Source organism: Prionailurus viverrinus, chromosome D1 (genome assembly GCF_022837055.1).
Source record: "Prionailurus viverrinus isolate Anna chromosome D1, UM_Priviv_1.0, whole genome shotgun sequence".
In the NCBI taxonomy this organism is placed as follows: Eukaryota; Metazoa; Chordata; class Mammalia; order Carnivora; family Felidae; genus Prionailurus; species Prionailurus viverrinus.
In genome coordinates this window covers 9,356,069-9,375,794 of record NC_062570.1, presented here as the reverse complement: position 1 = coordinate 9,375,794, position 19,726 = coordinate 9,356,069, and the positions used below count along the sequence as shown (strand labels likewise).

General features: G+C 41.3%; 1 protein-coding gene and 1 long non-coding RNA gene across 12 annotated transcripts in view; one reads left to right on the top strand and one right to left on the bottom strand.

Annotated features, from left to right (window-relative positions):
• LOC125146765 (uncharacterized) overlaps nucleotides 1-19,726 on the bottom strand; it is a 325,550-nt gene that overhangs the window by 77,175 nt on the left and 228,649 nt on the right. For 4 of the 10 annotated variants that reach the window (XR_007144881.1, XR_007144883.1, XR_007144880.1 and 1 more), the window contains 2 exons: nucleotides 15,810-16,069; nucleotides 4,272-4,393 (listed from right to left, as the gene is read on the bottom strand). Coding sequence is in view for 1 of the 10 variants with exons in the window: in XM_047823560.1 (XP_047679516.1) it covers nucleotides 16,010-16,069 (60 nt within the window). In the remaining 9 variants the exon portion in view is untranslated. Of the gene's footprint in view, nucleotides 1-4,271; nucleotides 4,408-14,132; nucleotides 14,663-15,648; nucleotides 15,714-15,807; nucleotides 16,070-19,726 lie in introns of those variants that run through there. The other 6 variants (XR_007144876.1, XR_007144875.1, XR_007144877.1 and 3 more) reach the window with 5 other exon arrangements.
• Nucleotides 13,006-18,686, top strand: LOC125146767 (uncharacterized). 2 transcript variants are annotated; one of them, XR_007144885.1, is made up of 5 exons: nucleotides 13,006-13,122; nucleotides 13,386-13,443; nucleotides 13,541-13,626; nucleotides 13,986-14,101; nucleotides 18,566-18,686. It is a non-coding gene; the product is annotated as an uncharacterized LOC125146767 (long non-coding RNA). The 2 variants fall into 2 exon arrangements; XR_007144884.1 differs by lacking the exon at nucleotides 18,566-18,686 and adding an exon at nucleotides 15,075-15,112.

Here is a 19,726-nt window from a genome sequence, read left to right as displayed (position 1 = left end):
AGTAAAGAAAGGATTTGTGGATGTGGGCAGGGTGGAGGCAGGATGCCCAGTGTCAGAGGATGTGATAATCCTCAAGAGAGGCAATGGAAGCCTCAACAGAGAGAGTGGAAACGAAGACAGAAAGAAGGAAATGGATTTGAGAGGGATTTACAGAAAAGAGACAAGACTCTATAACTGTTGCTCAGCCTAAGGTAGAAAGGGGAGGTAAGGGTAACCCCCAGATTTCTGGCTGGGCTCATGGCAATGGCTACTGACAGAGGGCCCTGAGAGAGGAGAAACAGATGAAGGGGTGAAAACAAGGGGGTTCAGATTCATTCCTGTTAAGTTTAGTGTGTCTGACGGACCTTCAGAGAACCTAACAGGCCACTGGGCATATGGAGCTGGACTGAGGTTTGAGTCATTAGTGATAGGGTTTGGAGTAATGGGGGTCTGGAGCCAAGGGCCAAAAATGAATTATTGAGATGTCTTTGGTGCAAAAAGGGGACAGGACTCATGGGCAGAAAGTGCTGCCTCCTACCTTGAGGAGAGACTGGTTATACACTTGGGAGTTGGGGGAGGTAAAGTCAAGAGGAAGTTTCCAAAGAGGTTTTCATATGCTAAAGAAGATTCAATATACTGGAGGCCTACCTATTGTCAAGCTAGGGTTGTTTTCCCTCAAGCAAAGCATTAACATTAAGATAGTAAGGAGTTCCTAGAGAAATATGCTCCCTGCTTAAGTATTGTCAATGGGCAGCAGGTTATGAGGAAATTTAATTGTATCTGCCATTTCCTTCTGCCTTTGTTTCCCACATCAATTAGCATACAGATGGTCATGGGAGACAATGCCTGTACAGAATGCTTAAGTCTTCTTGGTAGCAGAACTCCTAAGCATTTACTAGTACTGCTTAAAATGGCCCATGTCTCAGTCCTTGGTACCACAGCCTAATGATCCACAAAAATCTATTCCACCCCATATCTAGGATCCTAACAGCATCCATATCTTTCATCATACATAGAATCATCTGTCTCCCCTCAAATAAATCACAGATTTCAATCAATTACTTTACCCTCAGAGCTCATCTTGAGTCCATCATTCTTCACCTATATTTCTGATCTGAAGAAAGCTATACAAATTTTGTGACATTATCTACCCACATAAAGGCATAAAAGGAGAATCCAAATGAGTAAAATCAGGACATGTGGTTTCAGGAAAAATAGCTGAGTTATGTTTTAAGGGGATTTATTTAGGTCATCTGATACTTAATTTAAACTGCATGCTTCCTACTCGCCTTTTAATTAATTCATCTTTTTAGCCTGCCCTGACATGGTCAGAACTTATTTAGGATCCCTTGTTCCCAAAGATCAAATTGCTTTTCTAAAGTACATTGAGTTTCTAAAGCTTGGCATCTCTGAGCTTCTGGTGCCAATACAAAGAGCACATACATATTCCAACAATCCGTGGATTGTTGTTAGTGAGAGGCAACGGTCCCGGCCTTTGGGAGGAAGGGCACAGCACATTTCTTCATAGCGGGAAGTGATGGAGCTATTATTACTTTCAAGACATCCCTGGTTTGTCCATTCAGAGAGGCACAAGTCAGGCTCTGTGACCCATCCAAAGGATGAGGCTGTGAAAGTGGGTCCCCTGGTAACACTTGGACTGCCAGGCCTTCCCTTGCATCCACCCGGCAGCAGAAGGTTCCCAGCACTGGAGAGTTTGTTAACCCTGACCTCTCCTGTCACCATGGAAACACAACACAGCCCAGGGAACTTCCTCTGTGATTATCATTCAAACTGTGAAAGAATAGAATAGAATAGAGTAGAGTAGAATAGAATAGAATAGAATAGAATAGAATAGAATAGAATAGAATAGAATAGGAAAAACACCCGGAAAACTTCATTGCTCATTTCAAGTTGCTATTCTGTAGAACAAAGGAACTCCCAGCAATTTCTTTGAAAGTTTGGTGTGGGGGTGGAAGGGGTGCAGATGGGATGGGAAGGAGGAGTCTGGCCAAGAACTGCTGAGGCAGCTTAACAACTCCCACTCTCAGGAGTTAAGGCTTACCTGTAGTCTATTAAAGTAGCTGGAATAATTTACAATTACCCCCCAAAAGAATAAAATAGTTAGGAATACACTTAATCTAGCAGGTGAATGAGCTGTACTCTGAAAACTATAAAACACTGATAAACGAAATTGAAGATGACACAGACAAATGGAAAGATATTCCATGGGCATGAATTGGAAGAATTAATATTATCAAAATATTCTTAAATCAATCTATAGATTCTTAAATCAATCTACAGAATCTACATTCAATCCCTATCAAAATACCAAGTGTATTTTTCACAGAACAAGAACAAACAATACTAAAATTTGTATGGTTGTATGGAACCACAAAAGATCCCACATAGTCAAAGCAATCTTAAAAAAGAAAATCAAAATGAAGTATTACATTCCAAATTTCAAAATATACTACAAAGCTTTGGTAATCTAAGCGGTATGGTACTGACACAGAAAGAGACGCATAGATCAATGGAACAGAACAGACAGCCCAGAAATAAAGCTATGCTTATATGGTCAATTCATCTATGACAAACAAGAATATACAGCAGGGAAAAGACAGTATCTTCAATAAATGGTGCTGGGAAAACTGGGCCACTTTCTAACATCACACACAAAAATAAACTCAAAATGGATTGAAGACCTACATATGACACCTGAAACCATAAAAATCCTAGAAGAGAGCATAGGCAGTAATGTCTCGGACATGGGCCATAGCAACATTTTTCTAGGTATGCCTCCTGAGGCAAGGGAAACAAAAGCAAAAATAAATTATTGGCACTACATGAAAATAAAAAAAATTTCACACAGTGTTGGAAACCATCAATGAAATAAAAAGGTAATCTACTGAATTGGAGAAGATATTTTCAAATGATATATTTAATATCCAAAATATATAAAGAACTTACACAACTCAACACCAAATAAACAATGTGATTAAAAAATGGACAGAGGACCTGAATAGACATTTTTCCAAAGAAGATATACAGATGGCCAACAGGCACATGAAAGGTTGCTCAACATCACTCATCATCAGGAAAATGCAAATCAAAACCACAATAAGATATCACACTATACTTGTAAGAATGGCTAAAAGGACAAGATATAACAGGTACTAGACAGAATGTGGAGAAAAAGGAACCTTTTTTCAGTTGGGAATATAAATTGGCAAAGCCACTGTGGAAAACAGTATTGAAGATAGAAATATCATATAACCCAACAATTCCACTACTGGGTATTTACCCAAAGAAAATGAATACATCATCTGGAAAAGATATATGCACCCCTATATTTATTGCAGCATTATTTACAATAGCCAAGAAATGGAAACAACCCAAGCGTCCACTGATAGATAAGTGGATAGGGAAGATGTGGTTTGTGTGCATAATATTATGCAGCCATAGAAAAGTATGAGATCATGCCATTTGCAACAATATGGGTGCACCTAGAGGGTATCATGCTAAGAGAAATAAGTTAGATTGAGAAAGACAAATGCCAATGGTTTCACTCATCTGTAGAATAAAAATGATGAACAGACAAACAAAAAGCAAAATCAGACACATAAAGACAGAGAACGGACCGATGGGTGCCAGAGGGGAGGGGGTGGGAGGATGGGCCAAATGGGTGTAGGGGAGGGGGAGATAGAGGCTCTAGCTATGGAATGAATGAGTCATGGGGATGAAAGGTTGGGTTAGGGAATATAGACAGTGACATTGTAATAGCATGCATGGTGACAGATGGTAGCTACAGTAGTGGTAAGCAGAGAAAGAAGTGGAATCACTGTGTTGTATACCTGAAACTAATGGAACATTGTGTTTCAACCACACCCCCCTCCCAAAAAAAACAAAAACAAAAACAAAAACAAAACATAACAAGAATCCAGAAGCCAAATACATAAACAAAGTACCTAGAATAATGATGCTATCCTTAATACCATTTGACATGAGTTGGATTTTCACCTATAGGTTGCTAACTAAACAACAATCATTATTATTTCCCCATCACCCCCTTGAATTGGAACCAGAATTTGATAGCAATGAAAGAGGCTTGATTTCCATGTATAGTAGGATTGCTCCCATAGAGCTGGAAGGAACCGTAGAAAGATCTAGTTTCCAGTCCATGAACTGCTTGGAACCGCAGGCGAAATATACTGTGTGTGTGCACGTGTCCCTGAAAACTGGGCTCGCAGGCTTTCCCCGTAATTCTACATCCAGGACAAATTAATGAGAACGTACCTTCCTTTAACAGACCAGTAATATGAAGTCCAAAGAGATCATGTCCTCTTGCGTACTCTCTTCCTTCTGTTGCTCCTCTTGCTCCTTTCTCTGCCTCTTCCTCCTCCCTCTTTTTCTCTTCCTGAAGTGACAAACCTGCATAGTTAGAATTTTGCATTGGTCTGAGTTAACGTGAAACAAGAATGTTGAGTGCCACAGGCGAGGCCCGGGGAAGATAAAGGGTGGGAATGAAGCTGGAAGGATGCCCGGACTCACAGTGAAGCCAGAGAATCTAGACATAGACTCATGATTTCAGAAACGCACTGTGGGTTTTGACCAACAATTACTGGCTGAGGCCCTGGCAGCCCTGGCGATCAGGACCTGGTGTGTTCTTTATATGTGTGACCTAGGCCGCTAGTTGCCTTGCTGAGGAAGTCTTCCCTCTGCCTTCAGGAGTGCAGGAGATCAGCAAGTGCTGAGGCCGGGTGCCCCCAGCTTCTCCAGGGAGAGAATGAGACTGGAGACCTCTGAGAGTTCTAGGAGCTCCTGCCTGAGTTTGACTCTGCCCTTTGAAGAGTAGAAAAGATGCACTTGGCTCACCTTGATGAGGTGAATGTAGTGTGCTTTCATTTGTGAGGTCTTATCACGTGCTGCTCTTGTTTCTAAACCTTGAACTCCCTAGGCTTGCTGATACAGAGAACACACCCCATGGGCTTTGGAGTCAGATATGTGTCCATCCGTTGGAGTAGTGGCTTCAACACTGCTGGCCTAGGGCAAGACTCATAACCTCTTTAGCCCTTGGTTTCCTCATGTGCCATGAGGCAACCACAATAATGCCTACTTCAAGGGATGGTTACAAGAGCTAAATAAATAAATGCACGTAATGTGTCTGACGTGGAGTCTAGCATTTAGTGATGGCTTCCAACTACCTCTCACCCTGTGTCTGGCTGTTTCAACAACACAGACTGGTTCATAATGTAGAGAATTCTGGAGTAAGTTTTCTGTGCTGTTTGCTCTGAACTTAAGGATACAAAACAATATTCCAAAACCATATTCAAGGCTCATTAAGTCTTTGCTTTTTGTTGAGCTTCTTAGGTGAAAATCAATGCACGGGTCTGGCAAGAAATTTTTTGTCACTACATCCACGGTTACAAAGCACTTTGTGACTTCAGCAAATGCTTCAGGAAGCATTTCCTAATGTTTTCTGACTTGTCAACTCCTTTTATAGTAAAATCTTGCAAACCCTCTTAGGAAGTTTAACAATTGTTCTATCATTTTTACATGATATGTATTAAAATGTTATTTTAAAAGGAAAATAGATATATTTTAGATCCATGTTCTAAATTCTTAAGCTAGGTGCTGAGAATTTGTGTATTTATTGTATTATTATCTACTTCTTTGTATTCTCTAAATATTCCATCATAAGAAAATATTATGCCAATATTTTACTCTTCAGAGTCTAATAATTATTTAAGGAGAAATTTTTTATAATATCAAGTGATATACACTCTTTGATTTACTTTAACTTAATTCTATATGAAAATGAATAATTTATGGACAAATAAATCTTAGTATGACTTGATATCATATTTGACTTCAGGACCAAAAATATATTAAAACAAATTGGAGCCTTTCCTATCTTGGTATTTGGAAACTTCTCTTTTGTATTTACAAAACATTAACTGGTATCGTTTTTAGATGTATAGAATTTTCAGGTTTTTATATTTCCCTTCAACTTTCTGTATTTCAACAGTGGAATTCCTTACAAATTAAACAATGGATGACTAAGAGTAAAAACAATATAAAACAGTATATGGGTCAAAAATATTGCTGCAGCTACAGGGGTTCAATGTGAGATAAATATCTGAGTGAGCCATGAAAGCCTTCATCTGATGTCTACCAAATCCTGTGTGCTCAGAGTAAAAAAACATAGGGACCAACAATGACATGACCTCCCTTTAAATTTTTTTCCATGTCCCTCCTATTCTAGGCTCTCAGCATTGGATGAGATTTTATTCCTCTTGTTATCTCCAATGGCTACACCAAGTGTAGCATGGTGTAGATATTCCGTAAGTGTTAGGGATTTAATGGACTTGAATGAATTTCCACTGAGTGGCAGATCAGACAGTAGATGTAGGGAAGGCAAGAGTTACAAGTCAGAGTCAGTGATAATCTGGAACTAGAATCATAGAAACCTAGTGTTGCAACTATCGGGCATGGGAATCAGAAGGAGTACTCAGGTATCTGGCAGGCACCTGACACTAGACCCACACCCACAGGAACAGGACACAAGGCAATGCACCTGACCTAGATGCAATGCTGGAAGAGACAGCACTGTCTTGTTCAATAAGCGTTGTTCCTACGGGACATGATGGTAACTGTTCACTGATAGGGAAATAGTGAAGCAGAAGGAATGGGCGGTCTCACCTGACAGATGGAACACACTGACCAGAGGTGAGGGATTGCTCCTAAGTCCAGCAGTTGATTAGTAAAAGTATGATTCAGGGACCAATACTAAGTCCTTGCGAGGGAGGTTGGTAAAAGCGAGGCAAGGGTTTGAAGCGAAGAGGAGTGGAGAAGGCAAATTTACTAGCAGCAAGAATAACGATGCCTCGCTAACAGGTGCCAATCACCAATCTCTGCATCATGATGTCTGACTTGATCCCGGAAGTGTGGTTGGGGCTGGACCTGCAGGTTGCCTCCGCAGTGACAGGAGAGGAAGGAGACAGAGGTTAGGAAAAAGGCTTGGTCAAATGTGAGCTCTCTGTGCTGGTTCTTGTCTTGTTTCCTGAGGCCAATCATTTTAACTGATGTGTGACTAGCTCTTTGAACTTACTCTGTATTTTAAGACTTGTTGAGTGAGTGTGTTATAGACTCAACACTGACTGTTAAGGGAATAAAAGTTTATGCTGAGAATAAAAGATTTCTAAGACTTAGGTAAATGACACATAGGCATCAATTTATATCCTAAGCAATTAGGCTTCATAAACTACTTTTTGTTTTGCATATTTTGAAGATATTCCATTAGGTGCGTACAAGTTTATAATGACAGTATCTTTGTGATGAATTGTTCCCTTTATCATTAGGTCATGACCTTTCTTCATCCCTCACAATTATTTTTGCCTCAGAATCCAGAATCTATTTTTTTCCGGTGCAAACGTAGCTAGAGCACTTGCTTCTGATTCGTGGCTCTCTGGCGTAACTTACTCTGCTATTGTAGTTTGAAAGTGTCTGTATCCTCGTTTTTAAGTGTGTTTCTCGTAAACATCACGTAGCTGACAAACGGATGCTCTTTGTTTTTTCAAGAAAGTTTTATTTCATTTACATTGACTGTGATTAAGGAGATACATGAATTCATCTCTGTCACTGTATTTTGTGCTTATATTAATTCTTCATCCTGCTTTGTATATTTTATCTCCTTCCAATTTCATTTGGAAGAACTTTCTTAATTAATCTTTTTCTTCAACGTATTTGGAAGCCATCTATTCCATTTCCTTTAAAATTACCCTGAAACAAGTCTCTATCCTCTTGCCAGAAAAATACAAAGACCTCACAAATTGTAATTTCACTAGCTCTTCTCCATTATGTCATTTGCTACATCATTTTTATACTCCCAAATGAGGCACTGTCATTTTATTGTTTTATACAGTAACTGTACAGACTTTTTCACATTTCTACTGGTTCCACTGCTAACCATTCTTCCTGGCATTTCACACCCATCCTTCTCATTGAAATTTCTTCTTCCTGAGGTTCAACCTTTGGAAGTTCCTCCAGTGAGACTCTCCTTCAGTGATCAACTCTGTTCTTTTGATTGCACAAAGATGTCTTTGCCCTTCTTCTTAAAGAATAGTTTAGTAAAGGGTGAAATTACATGTGGATAGTTAACTTGCTGTCAGCATATTGAAGATACCGGCTCTTGCATTTATCACACTGGGTTTACATGAATTTGATCCCCATGTTCACTAATTGGCTGCAATTCAAAATAAGGAGGTTTTTTTTTGTGTTTATTATTTATTTTGAAAGAGACAGAGAGAGCACAAGGGGGAAGGGGACAGAGAGAGAGAGAGGGAGAACCCCAAGCAGGCTCTGTGCTAGCAGAGTGGGGCTCAAACTCACAAAACTGTGTGATCATCACCTGAGATGAAATCAAGAGTCAAATGGTCAACCAACTGAGCCACCCGGGCACCCCCAAAGTAAGAATTAAAAAAAAAATCAATCTGCCATCGCCTACACTGTAATGGAATCCAAATTTATGTTTAATATAGAAAATCTATTAAAATTATCATTTATAACCCTCATCCTTAAAAAAACAAAAGGCTTTGAATTGACTATTCAAATCTGAGAAATTCTTCAGGGACATACTTCAAGAATTTAGTTATGAAGATACAGATTTATATAGCCTTAAGAGGAAGGTAGCTCTTTATTGAACATTTTCCTTGAAACTTCCAATCTTGGAAAAAGTAGCAGCAGCATAGGAGAAGGACATCGTTTTAGTATGTCGAATGTCAGTGTCAAATGACTTAATATTAGGCTGTGGCTTTAATGTAAAATGTGCACTAATAAACAAGTAAATTTGGTGTAGATTTTCAATAAATACTTAGAGTCAGCATAAAACTATTTATGACAATTTTAAAACTCAAGTAACATTTCTGTACATTCTTTTTTCTTGTCTTTTTTTTTTTTAGTGAGAGAGAAAGAGAATGTGCACATGCACGGGTGGGGGAGGGATGGGGGAGGGAGAGAGAGAATCTTTATTATTCTAATTTTTACTTTCTTTTTTTTTTAATTTTAATTCAAGTTAGTTAACATATAGTGTAGCATTAGTTTCAGGAGTAGAACCCAGTGATTCATCACTTACATACAACACCCAGTGCTCATCCCAAGTGCCCTCCTCAATGCCCATCCCCCATTTAGCCCATCCCCCCACCCACCTCCTCTCCAGCAACCCTCAGTTTGTTCTTTGTATTTAAGAGTCTCTTATGGTTTGCTTCCCTCTAGTTTTTATCTTATTTTTCCTTCCTTTCTCCTATGTTCAACTATTGTGTTTCTTAAATTCCATATATGAATGAAGTCACATGTTGCAAATAGCAAGATTTCATTCTTTTTGATTGTTGAGTAATATTCCATTGTGAATATCGTGAGTAATATTCCACATCGTCTGTATGGGAGAAAGAGAATCTTAAGCAGGCACTCAATGCACAGCTCGATGCACGGCTCAATCCCACATCCATGAGATCATGATCTGAGCAGAAATCAAGAGTCAGTTGCTCAACAGACTGAGCCACCCAGGCACCCCTCTGTACATTCTTAATGTACTTTCCACTTTTCATATTATACGTCTCTTTTTTCTTATGCCAGATGGGAAGGAGTCACCCTTTCTCTCTTTGCAAATGTTCTTTCTGCTAACTGACTATAACTGCCAAAAAACAAATGTAATAGAGTCAAATATGTATTTGATTTATTGGTCTAGGTGGTTCTTTCTTAAAGAGAAATAGACATTTATGGTTTAAGGCCCAGTTTAGAGGGTAATTTAAGGTTCACTTTCTTCCTTTTACATTTCTTCTTTCCTTCCTTCTTTTTTTTTTTTTTTTTGTTGTTTTTGAGACAGTATATGCAATTCACCTTTTGTTTAAAAACACAAACCAAAAAACCTCTGTGCCTGTTGGGCTGGTTGGCTTTCCATTCTACTCCACTTAATTTAATAAAACCGTTTCATATCTGCTGAAACACAAAGTATAATGGCTGATGCAAAAGCAGAACTCAGCAATAGGACGTTCAGGTAAAAGCTGGGGAAACCGAGGAGGCTTCACAAAGTACATCAATCACATAGCAAGTGAGTTGTACATTAAGTGAGAGAGGAGACTCCTGCTTTCTCGTTCCTTCTATTTCATCCATCACTGGGACTCCATCATGAAGCCTCACGAACCCACTTTTTGTTCACTTTCCCCTCTTCGTGTCCATGGTCATTACTGTTGTCAACACCATCTTTGTTACTTGCTTCAACCCAAGCTTGCTGCTTTTCAACCTGCTCTACACATGACCTAAAACACACTTGACCTGACCAGCCACAATCCTGCTTAAAATCCTTGGTTTTATTATTACTTTTCTACCCTTTGAGTGTCTGGCACATAGTGGTTGCTAAATAAATGTGTGTGTGTGTTTTTAACCAGAGAAGAAAAAAGGAGACAAGAAGTAATGGAAAGATCAGTACATTAATTCACTTAATGAATATGGGAACTTCCACTACGTGTCCTGCACCGTGCGTGGTGCTCCCGAGGGTGAACACAATAGATACAGGGTTCCTGTCACAGGGAGGCTTCGGGCTCACTCGTTCCATGTAAACAACTAAACGCCTAAAGTGCCCAGGCAGTGACTACGTATGGGGTATTGTCCTAAATGTTCTATGGAAGTGATTTCATCTGGTCTTCACAACCATCTCCAGTGAGTTAGGCACTCTTATTATGCCCATTTTGTTCAGGAGACCACCGGGGCATGGCAAGGTTAAGGCAAACTTGACGGACAGACCAGAACCCTTTTTTTAATTCAAATCTATAACACACGGCCAGCATCCAGTTCATTAGAACAGACCAATGATTTCTGAAGTGGTAAGGGGATGTTGCACAGCAGAGGCATCACCGAGCAGCCAAAGAGAACTGACTTCCAGGGTTAGGTGTGGCTATGTCTGTGCTGGATTTTCAGAAGCCTCCAGAATTCCTGGTGCATAGTAGGAAGGGGATTCATTTCTGTACCCCTTAGCCTTCTGCATAAAGCACGGTGACCAAGTTTGCTCTCAGTCCAGGATTTTCAGCTTAGAATTTATCCGACTACCTATTTTGTATTTTTTTTTTGAAGTCTTTAAGTTTCCAGTTTTAATACCTTACTGTATTTGTTCTTTTTTTTTCTTAAAGAACAAATTTTTTTTTATTTTTTTTGAAATCTTTAAGTTTCTGGTTTTAATACCTTACTGTATTTGTTCTTAAATTATACCCTTTGAAAAAAAAATTCATGTTTATTAATCTTTTAATATTTTTAAATGTCTTAATAGTCATTATCCTTAGTATATTTTTACGTTTATTTATTTATTTTCGAGAGAGAGACAGAGAGAGCGAGTGAAGGAGTTAGGGGAAGGAGGAAGGGAGAGAAGGAGAGAGAGAGAGAGAGAGAGAGAGAGACAGAGAGAGAGAGAGAGACAGAGAGAGAATCCCAAGCAGGCTCTGCACTGATAGTGGGGCTTGAACTCATGGGGCTTGAACTCATGAACTGTGAGGTCATGACCGGAGCTGAAACAAGAGTCAGATGCTTAACCGACTGAGCCACCGAGGTGCTCCTATCCTTAATATTTTCTTCCTTATTATTATTCACTTATTTTTTTTACTATCTTTCAATTAAACTTTTAAAGATACTTTGTACTTTCCACCTCACATTTCTGAATTTGCTTCGTTTTTTTGCTCTTCTCAACCATGTCCCCAACTTTATCTAATTTTATTTTTTTAATAAAGTGGTTAATTAAACGGGGTTAAATCTTATGCCTTTGTGAGACTTTAATCTCAACTCTTGCATAAATGAGGGGAAAAGGCCTCGTGGAGCATGAATCCCAGGACGTGCTTCTGGGGATGATTTGCGGTGAGCCAGTCCTGAAGGCAGAGATCGGTGTGGGCCGGGCTTTGTGTGCCAAGGAGGGGCGAGGGGAGTGGGGAGCCCTGAGCGGGTGCGTCAGGAAGCCCAGCTCTTGCCCAGGTTCTTTCACTAACTGCCCTTGTGGCCTCTGGCAGACCCCTTCCCTCCTCTTCTCAGCAGGAGCAGGAAGGGGCTGAAATAAATCATTTCCAAATGGGTCTTTCCAGCTTCACTATTGTGTGTGCCCTGTGATTCAGATGCTAGCGGATTAGCAGAACAAAGCAGGGCATTTTGATGGAGTCATATTAAAATGGCATAGCAAATTATGAGAACACTGCTTTTTATTACTTAATAACGTTCTCAAAAGAAATCCTTGATGTATCCCCGACCCTGTGCCTAAGCCTTGCCCTGTTCCTCAGCCTGTGAACCCCATCAAAATATCCCTGGCATCAAAATGGCAAAGTCACAATAACACGAGCCCTTTGCAGAATGGCAAGGCTTTTATTTCTACAGAACTGGGTTTGGATTCCAGGCTCAGTTGCTCACTTATCCCTTAGCTGTGTGGCCTTGGGAATGAGGCTCTTCAGCCTTAGTTTCCTCATCTATAAAAGTAAATTACAGTCCTGACACTGAACATAATAAGCTTAGAAATGAAATGTGCAAAGGGCCAATGCATGCTTCATCACATACAGAAAGGAAATAAAGTATAAGGGAGTTTAATGGTCCCCAAAGAACTTCCTAAAAGAAAATCATCTGTGCTTCACTAAAAAGTTTTTAAATCATGATTTGTAGGTGGGGAGGGTCTTGGGTTTCAGAAAGGCCGATGGCCCCAAGACTGGGAAGAGGTCATGGGCTCAAGAGGGAAGGAAAAGCAGAGATCAGACAGTCAGACAGTCTGAACGCGTACCGAACAACTTATCAGATGTACAAAGGGTAGGGAATGTTTATGAAAAACAAGCCCCCACGTCTCACTCGCTCCTATCCCCAGATCAGAGCCTTGTTTCTGAGTCAGAGCTGAAAATCAGCCTTTAGAAGTGTTATTGCTCACCAGGGGCATGTACTAGGATGATACAGCAACATTACTTTTGAGCTCTGTGGCATTGTGACCTCATCTGGCTTAGAGGAATCTCAGAAAGACTCATTTGTGGCTTTAAGTAGTGACCAAATTGGCTAAAAGTCCCAAAGATAAAACATGTTTGACACGTTGCTTCAGGAGGAAGTTTGGAACACTTGGTGAACTTCTTGAGAAATAAGGTAATCTTGTGAAATTGGGTCATCTGGTTGCCGAATTCCTGAGATCCAGCAAAGAGAGTATGGGCGTGTGTGTGGGGGGGGAGGATGGGTTGAAACTGGTTGGATGATGATGATGATGATTTCTTGAGAATCACAAAGAGAAAGAATGCATTCAGGTTCTAGAAAACTGTCCATATTCTCAATTTTGGAATGGCCCTCTACCTCTAAAAGAAAGCTTTACCTGGAAAATTATCTCACTTTCAATTTTCATTCTTTTGAAAAAGTAAGTGGGCACCCACAAGATACTACAAGCTATTGGAGGCGTTCAGTATATCAAATCAGGTAAGACACAGCCATTCCTGGATTCAGCTGACAGTCTTATGAGGATAAACTCATAGATAGCTCATGGTACAATCTAATGTGTTGGGTGCCATTTCAGAAAATTGAGCAAAGTACTGAGGATCACAGAGGACAGATCAGTCAACTCTGCCTGTGATATTCATAAACAAAGTCTTCATAGAAGAGGTAATATACTACTTCTGGTTTCTTATAATAAAGGTAATTTAGGACATAAGCAGGGGAGAGATTTTAGTCAGGTGCAAAGCGTGTACAAAGAACACATAGAGTCGGAGACTGATATGGCATAGAGTCATGGGCCTAATACGGACTGGAATTTGACAAGAAGGCTGTGATGGCAGGATCTTAAACTGCAGGGTAGAGTTACAGGAGGGAGTGAGTCTACAGACACTTGGAGGCTAGCATTCATGCTAAGCTAGAGTGTTTGGATTTTATCTATAAATTCCAAGAAGGCCAAGAAGAGTTTTTGTTGTTTTGTTTGGTTTTCTTTATTAACCTGCCATGGGACATCATGGTTTTGTTTTTAGTCATACACATTCAGTGGAAGAAAGATGTTTAATCAACTGCACTCAGGAGACTCTCTTAAAGTTAACGGTCTGGTCTTGGAAGAAGGGATAAACACCACCGTTAGAAGAAGTTGGAGGTAAGTCCTCACACTGAGGTGGAACAGTATACACGAATGAGAGATCAGACGTAAGGATGTTGAGACGAGCTAGAAGGAGATCTTGATGATGGCAGCAAGATTTAATTTTGAAGGCGGGCTAAAAGACAGCACCATAAATCGATATGAAAAATAACCTCATTCTTCATTATACACATGTTCTCTTGACATGTTTTTGCTCATACAAGTGGAGGAGAGTGTGTGCACCTATTTTTTTTTTATGCGGGCAAAGATATTTTGCTTTAAGAAGATGAGATGGGGTCTGGTTGCAGCCTACTCGTAAGTGTAGGACATCACACGTGCCAGAGATGATCACCAAAATTCATGATCTCTTCTTTCTGGGCACATGGCTGGATTCCATGTCCTAGCTTCCATTACAGTAACGTGTGGCCCTGTGGTTGAGTGCTAGCCCCTGGAATGTGGGCAGAAGTGACATACACTGATTTCAAGCTTGACCCATAAACTTCAGGGAGCAGTCCTCCGTGCTCTGTTTCCTCCTCTGGCTGGTTGGAATGGAGACAGCTTCCATGGCATTAATCAAAGCTACAAGGTGAAGATAACAGAGTCTCCAAGAGCTTAGGTCCTCAAGTGACTTTGCAGAGGCTTTTCACCTCCTCGGTATTGTTACACGACTAAAAACATAAGCATAAGTTGAGGTCTGTTCGTTACAGAGATTACTCTACCCTATTACATCAAATTGTCACATTGATTTGTTAATTTAATGAATATCTGTTGAATATTAATCGTGCACCCAGCACTATATTGGGTGCTGGTGATGGAGTGAAGAACAAAGTATATGAACTGTCTTGCTGTCACAGAGCTTACGGCCCAGGAGGTGAACACCAATTTTATATGTTTCAGCTCAGTGTGCCTCGATGTACTATTTTATTACATCAAAGTATACTTTTTATATTTAAAAATCTCCCTTCACATAATATTGATTTTTTTTTGACAGAGAGACGCACACGTGCAAGTGGGGTGGGCAGAGGAGGGGGGAATTCCAAGCAGTCTCCACGCCCAGAGCAGAGCCCGAGCCCCAGGACCTGAGCTGAAATGAAGAGTCAGACAATGTTTCACCGACTGAGCCACCCAGACGCCCCTCCCCTCACACTGATTTTTAAAAACATGATGAGTGCTATTAGTGGTTTGAGATGATTTTCGTAAATAATCAAGAACCAGCAAGGTATAGAGACAGCTGATGTGTAAGCTCTTTCCAAGTTTCTAGTCACTTTAGAAATTTTATATTTTATTAGTGTCATGGCAGAGTTTATAGTTATCTGCGTGATATGATTTATGTTACCAATATCACCAGCTTAATGCTTGAGCTGACTTTTTCATTAATAGAAAACATGTTCCTTTGACATTAATAACAGTGAGAATTAATAGGCATTTATATGAACTTCTGCTTCTGAGAAAAGGTTTTTAAGCTGAGTGTGTGTATATATTAGTACAGAACAGGTCTGGGAGGGGGGTAGACGGGGTAGGGAAGTAGCCCCTGATGGATTCCAGGTTGCATGGGTTCTGCTTGAGTTGCCCATCAGAAATTCAGGAGGTTCTGTGTCTGGTAGACAGCTGGGTTCCTGACTCGGGGGGTCTATTTGTAGGTTGGAGAAAAGAAACTAGTGGTGAGGAGCAGATTGAAAACACAAAGAGAGGGACTGATACATGGGGCTGCAGGCTTCTTTCTTACCTGGGAGAAAGGTCCCAGGAGTTGCTTGGTTCCTCTGGACACTCCCTTCAACACTCCGTGAGTTCAGATACACACTTCACACTTAACACAGCATACACTTCTTGTGATGAGCACTGAATAATGCACAGAATTATCAAGTGGGTCAGGAGTCCAGGCACAGCCGAAGTGGGTCTCCTTCTCAGGGTCTCATACGGCCACAGTCAAGGTGTTGGCTGAGACTGCAACCTTATCCAAGACAGCTTCTCTTCTGAGCTCAGGGGCTGTGGGCAGAATGCAGCTTATGATTAGGTCAGGCTCACCCAGGATAATCTCTTCTGATCAGCTTAGGGGCCTTAATCACATCTGTAATATCCCTTCACCCTTGCCATAGAGTGTAACCTAATTGTGAAAGTAGGAGTGATAACCTATCCACAGGCCTGCCCACACTGAAGGGGAGGTGATTACACAGAGTATGCTTATCAGGAGTTGAGACTCTTGGAGGTTATCTTAGAATTCAGCCCACTACAGGGCCATGGATATATTCATTTATAGAGCAAGTATTTTTTGAGCACCTAGTATTTGACAACTGTTCTTACGGTATCTTTGAAGACAATAAATACTTTTTTTTTTTAATCTGAGAGAGAGAGAGAGAGAGAGAGAGAGAGAGAGGGAACAAGCAGGGGAGGTACAGAGGAAGACGGAGGGAGGGAACCTCAGGCAGGCTCCTCTCTCAGTGTGGAGCCTGATGTGGGGCTCCATCTCCAGACCTTGGACTCATGACCTGAGCCAAAATCAAGAGTTGGACACTCAACTGACTGAACCACCCAGGTGCACTGACAATAAATATTTTTAAAAAAATAGAGCAGAATCAACAGGATTTGGACTGCCAGAAGTTAGCGTGGCAAGTGTCTGTTTTAAGTGAGGTGTTAAGGTTTGGTTTCATGGAGAAAGAAACATCTAGCACAAGACCCCTTATAATAACCACAGTTCTCCCTTTACCTACACCCAGAGGTCTTCAGATGTTGTCTCAATTTATTTTCCCTTAATCCTTAATCTTTATTTTTGTAGGACTAATGAGGTAAATTAAAAATCCCTACATTGGATTTTATTACATGTAAGTTAAGACTCCACACACCGGGGTGAGCCAGAAGGCAAAAATCTCGTAAGCCCAAAGAAACCAGGGAAACCCGCTGCTGTTTCAAAGGGGTTCAAAAGGCAGAAATCTGTTGTTCAAAAAGGAATCCAGCATGCTCACATTTGGTCCCATCACTGAATCAGGAGGACACTGGGCCTGCCCAGAGCACACAGTTCACTGGTTCACCAATTTCATTCATCCCATGCAATATACAGAGAATTTGTTATATGTTAGGCTTCACAAAAAGCATGAAGATTTCAAAGATAAGTAAGGTGCAATCTCTGATTTTGAAGAATTTACATAGAGTGAGACACAGAATCATGTACAGATAGTTCCAATTATGGCATCCTGTCAGGAGCACCAACAGCTACTTGCTACAGAGACACAACACTCTCCCTGGGGTATCTTAGTGGAAAAGTGGAACCAAAACCCTTAACAATTTCTAGATGAGCTCTCTAAAATGTGGCCTAATATGATTTTGACAGATGTATAGTATTCTACAGGCCCAGGGTGGGGCTGGTGAAATAATCGCATTTACCCACAAATGGCTCCCTTGGGCTGAACCTGGGAGAGGAAATGGTAAGCCAGTGTTGTCACTTGACCAGAGAGCCCAGGAGGGAAGAGCAACAGAGTGTTCAGTATTGAAAAGTCGGTGTTTGTCTAACCAGAAAACACAGCAGTACCACAGACCCTGCTACTAGGAAGCTAGGGAAACAGCAGCCTCATCAACTGTCTCGAGTGTGTTCTGTCATAGCCCTTGTGCGAGAACTGGACTGTCCACAGTCTTGTCTGCTCTGGATCTTAACACATCAGTCCCTGAAGATTGGCATGGCCGATGATGCTGTATCTATGCAGGGACCAGGCTGCTCAAGGGCCCTTGTATTTGCTGGCTATTGCAAGGGGACAAACCATCCTGAAATACAGTGGCTTGAAACAACAGTCATCTGTCCACCCCACAGTTCTGCTGATTGGGCTCACTTGGGCAGTCTTCCGGTCTCGGCCAGGCTTGGCTGGTCTCAGCTGGGGTTTTTCACGGGCTAGCAGTCAGCTGGTGGGTCAGCTGGGCTGGTGCTTTATGACAGCCTTGTCTGGGACACCAGGGCTGACTTAGGCTCTCCACACAAGGTCTCCCCTCCCAGGCTTATCTGCAAGATGGTCAAAGGTTTGTAAGAGCAACAAGAGGGAGATAAGAACTCATTTTTGCTATATTAATGACACTGATGACTTTGGTGCCAGTCAATTTTCTTTTTTTTTTAGTATATATTTTTTTAATGTTTATTTTTGAGAGAGACAGAGTGTGAGTGGGGGAGAGGGAGACACAGAATCTGAAACTGGCTCCAGTCTCTGGGATGTCAGCACAGAGCCCAATATGGGGCTCAAACTCAGGAACTGCGAGATCACGACCTGAGCCGAAGTCAGATGCTTAACTGACTGAGCCACCCAGGCGCCCCCAGTTAGTCAATTTTCTATATAACAGCTCCTTGACCTGGGTTAATGCAGAAGTGACATTCCACCTCACCATTTCCTAAAAGCTAAGCGCAATCCAGGGACATACTTCTTTTGTTTTTCCAAAGGTAGGAGACATAGGAAAGATTAAAACTCCAGGTCAGAGAGTGATTCGTCTGACATTCTTTTTGAGCAGCCTGCTGCCAGTGATGTTTACAAAGCACGTTGGACTGGACGCGGGGGTAAAGCTACATGGTGCTAGCCCACGAAGATGTCAGCCTGAAGGTGAAGGGGGCCTGGAGTTTGCCCAGCTGAGAGGAAGGGGTTTTCCTCACACACAGCTGTGTGACCAGTAACCTGCTCAGATGGCTCCAGAAGTCCCTCTCTTTAGCTTTCCCTCTGCCTGAGTCTTCCCACCCTCCCCCATTAGCCCTTGTGAGATTTAGTAATACAAGCTAAGCGATCATTCTCACAGAAAGGTAAACCTCCATCAAGGTCACGGGTCATTCTTCCAATGCTCTGGATTATCCTGAGATCAATGAGAATTCACTGTATATAAGTTCTGGTAGTTTCAGGGAGCTACTAAATTATGCCCCCTTTCCCTGTGAAGTGAACATATTTTATTCACCAGAAAATACCATCCAGATGTCATTGTGTTTGACAGTAATTGGTTCAACAGTATCTACCGAATACCCTTGCACCGGGCACTGTGCTGTGAGGTGGGAGCACAGGCATGGTCCTGGCCTCACGGAATTGGGGGCGGGGGGTGTCTCACAGAAGATGCACTGAGCAAGCATTAAAAGTACCACGATTGTTAGGAAGAACTGTAAGCTGTCCTGAGAACATAAAACGGGGGGATCGCGATTCCTCTCGGGGAATCAGGGCAAGTTTCCCCAAGGAACAGCTGTTTCATGTGAGAGCTGAGGGGTAAGTAAGAATTTGTCAGGTTAAAGGGGTGGTGGAAATGGGAGACCACGTGCCCCGCGGAAGAAGGAACGTGTATGAGTGCCCAGAATCAAGGCATCCAAACAACTGGAAGAAACCTCGCTGGAAGGAAAAGAAGGCTAGGAAAGCAGCACATAGGGATGGGTGCCCATAAACCACATTAAAGTTCTTATTTCTAGTCACTGTCGTTGTTGTTGTTATTAGTGGTAGTAGTATTAAATCCTTCATCATTTACAAGTAAGTTTCTTTTCAAAGAATTTTTTTTTAATGCTATTTCTAATACCATTTGGGTCTGTCCCTCTATCTTCAGATACACCTACTTCTCTGTCCCTTGGCCGGTCTGTGTCCCCTCAGTGTGGCCTCCTGTATGTAGTTCTTGACAATGCTCTCTTCCCGACCTTGGGAATATCTT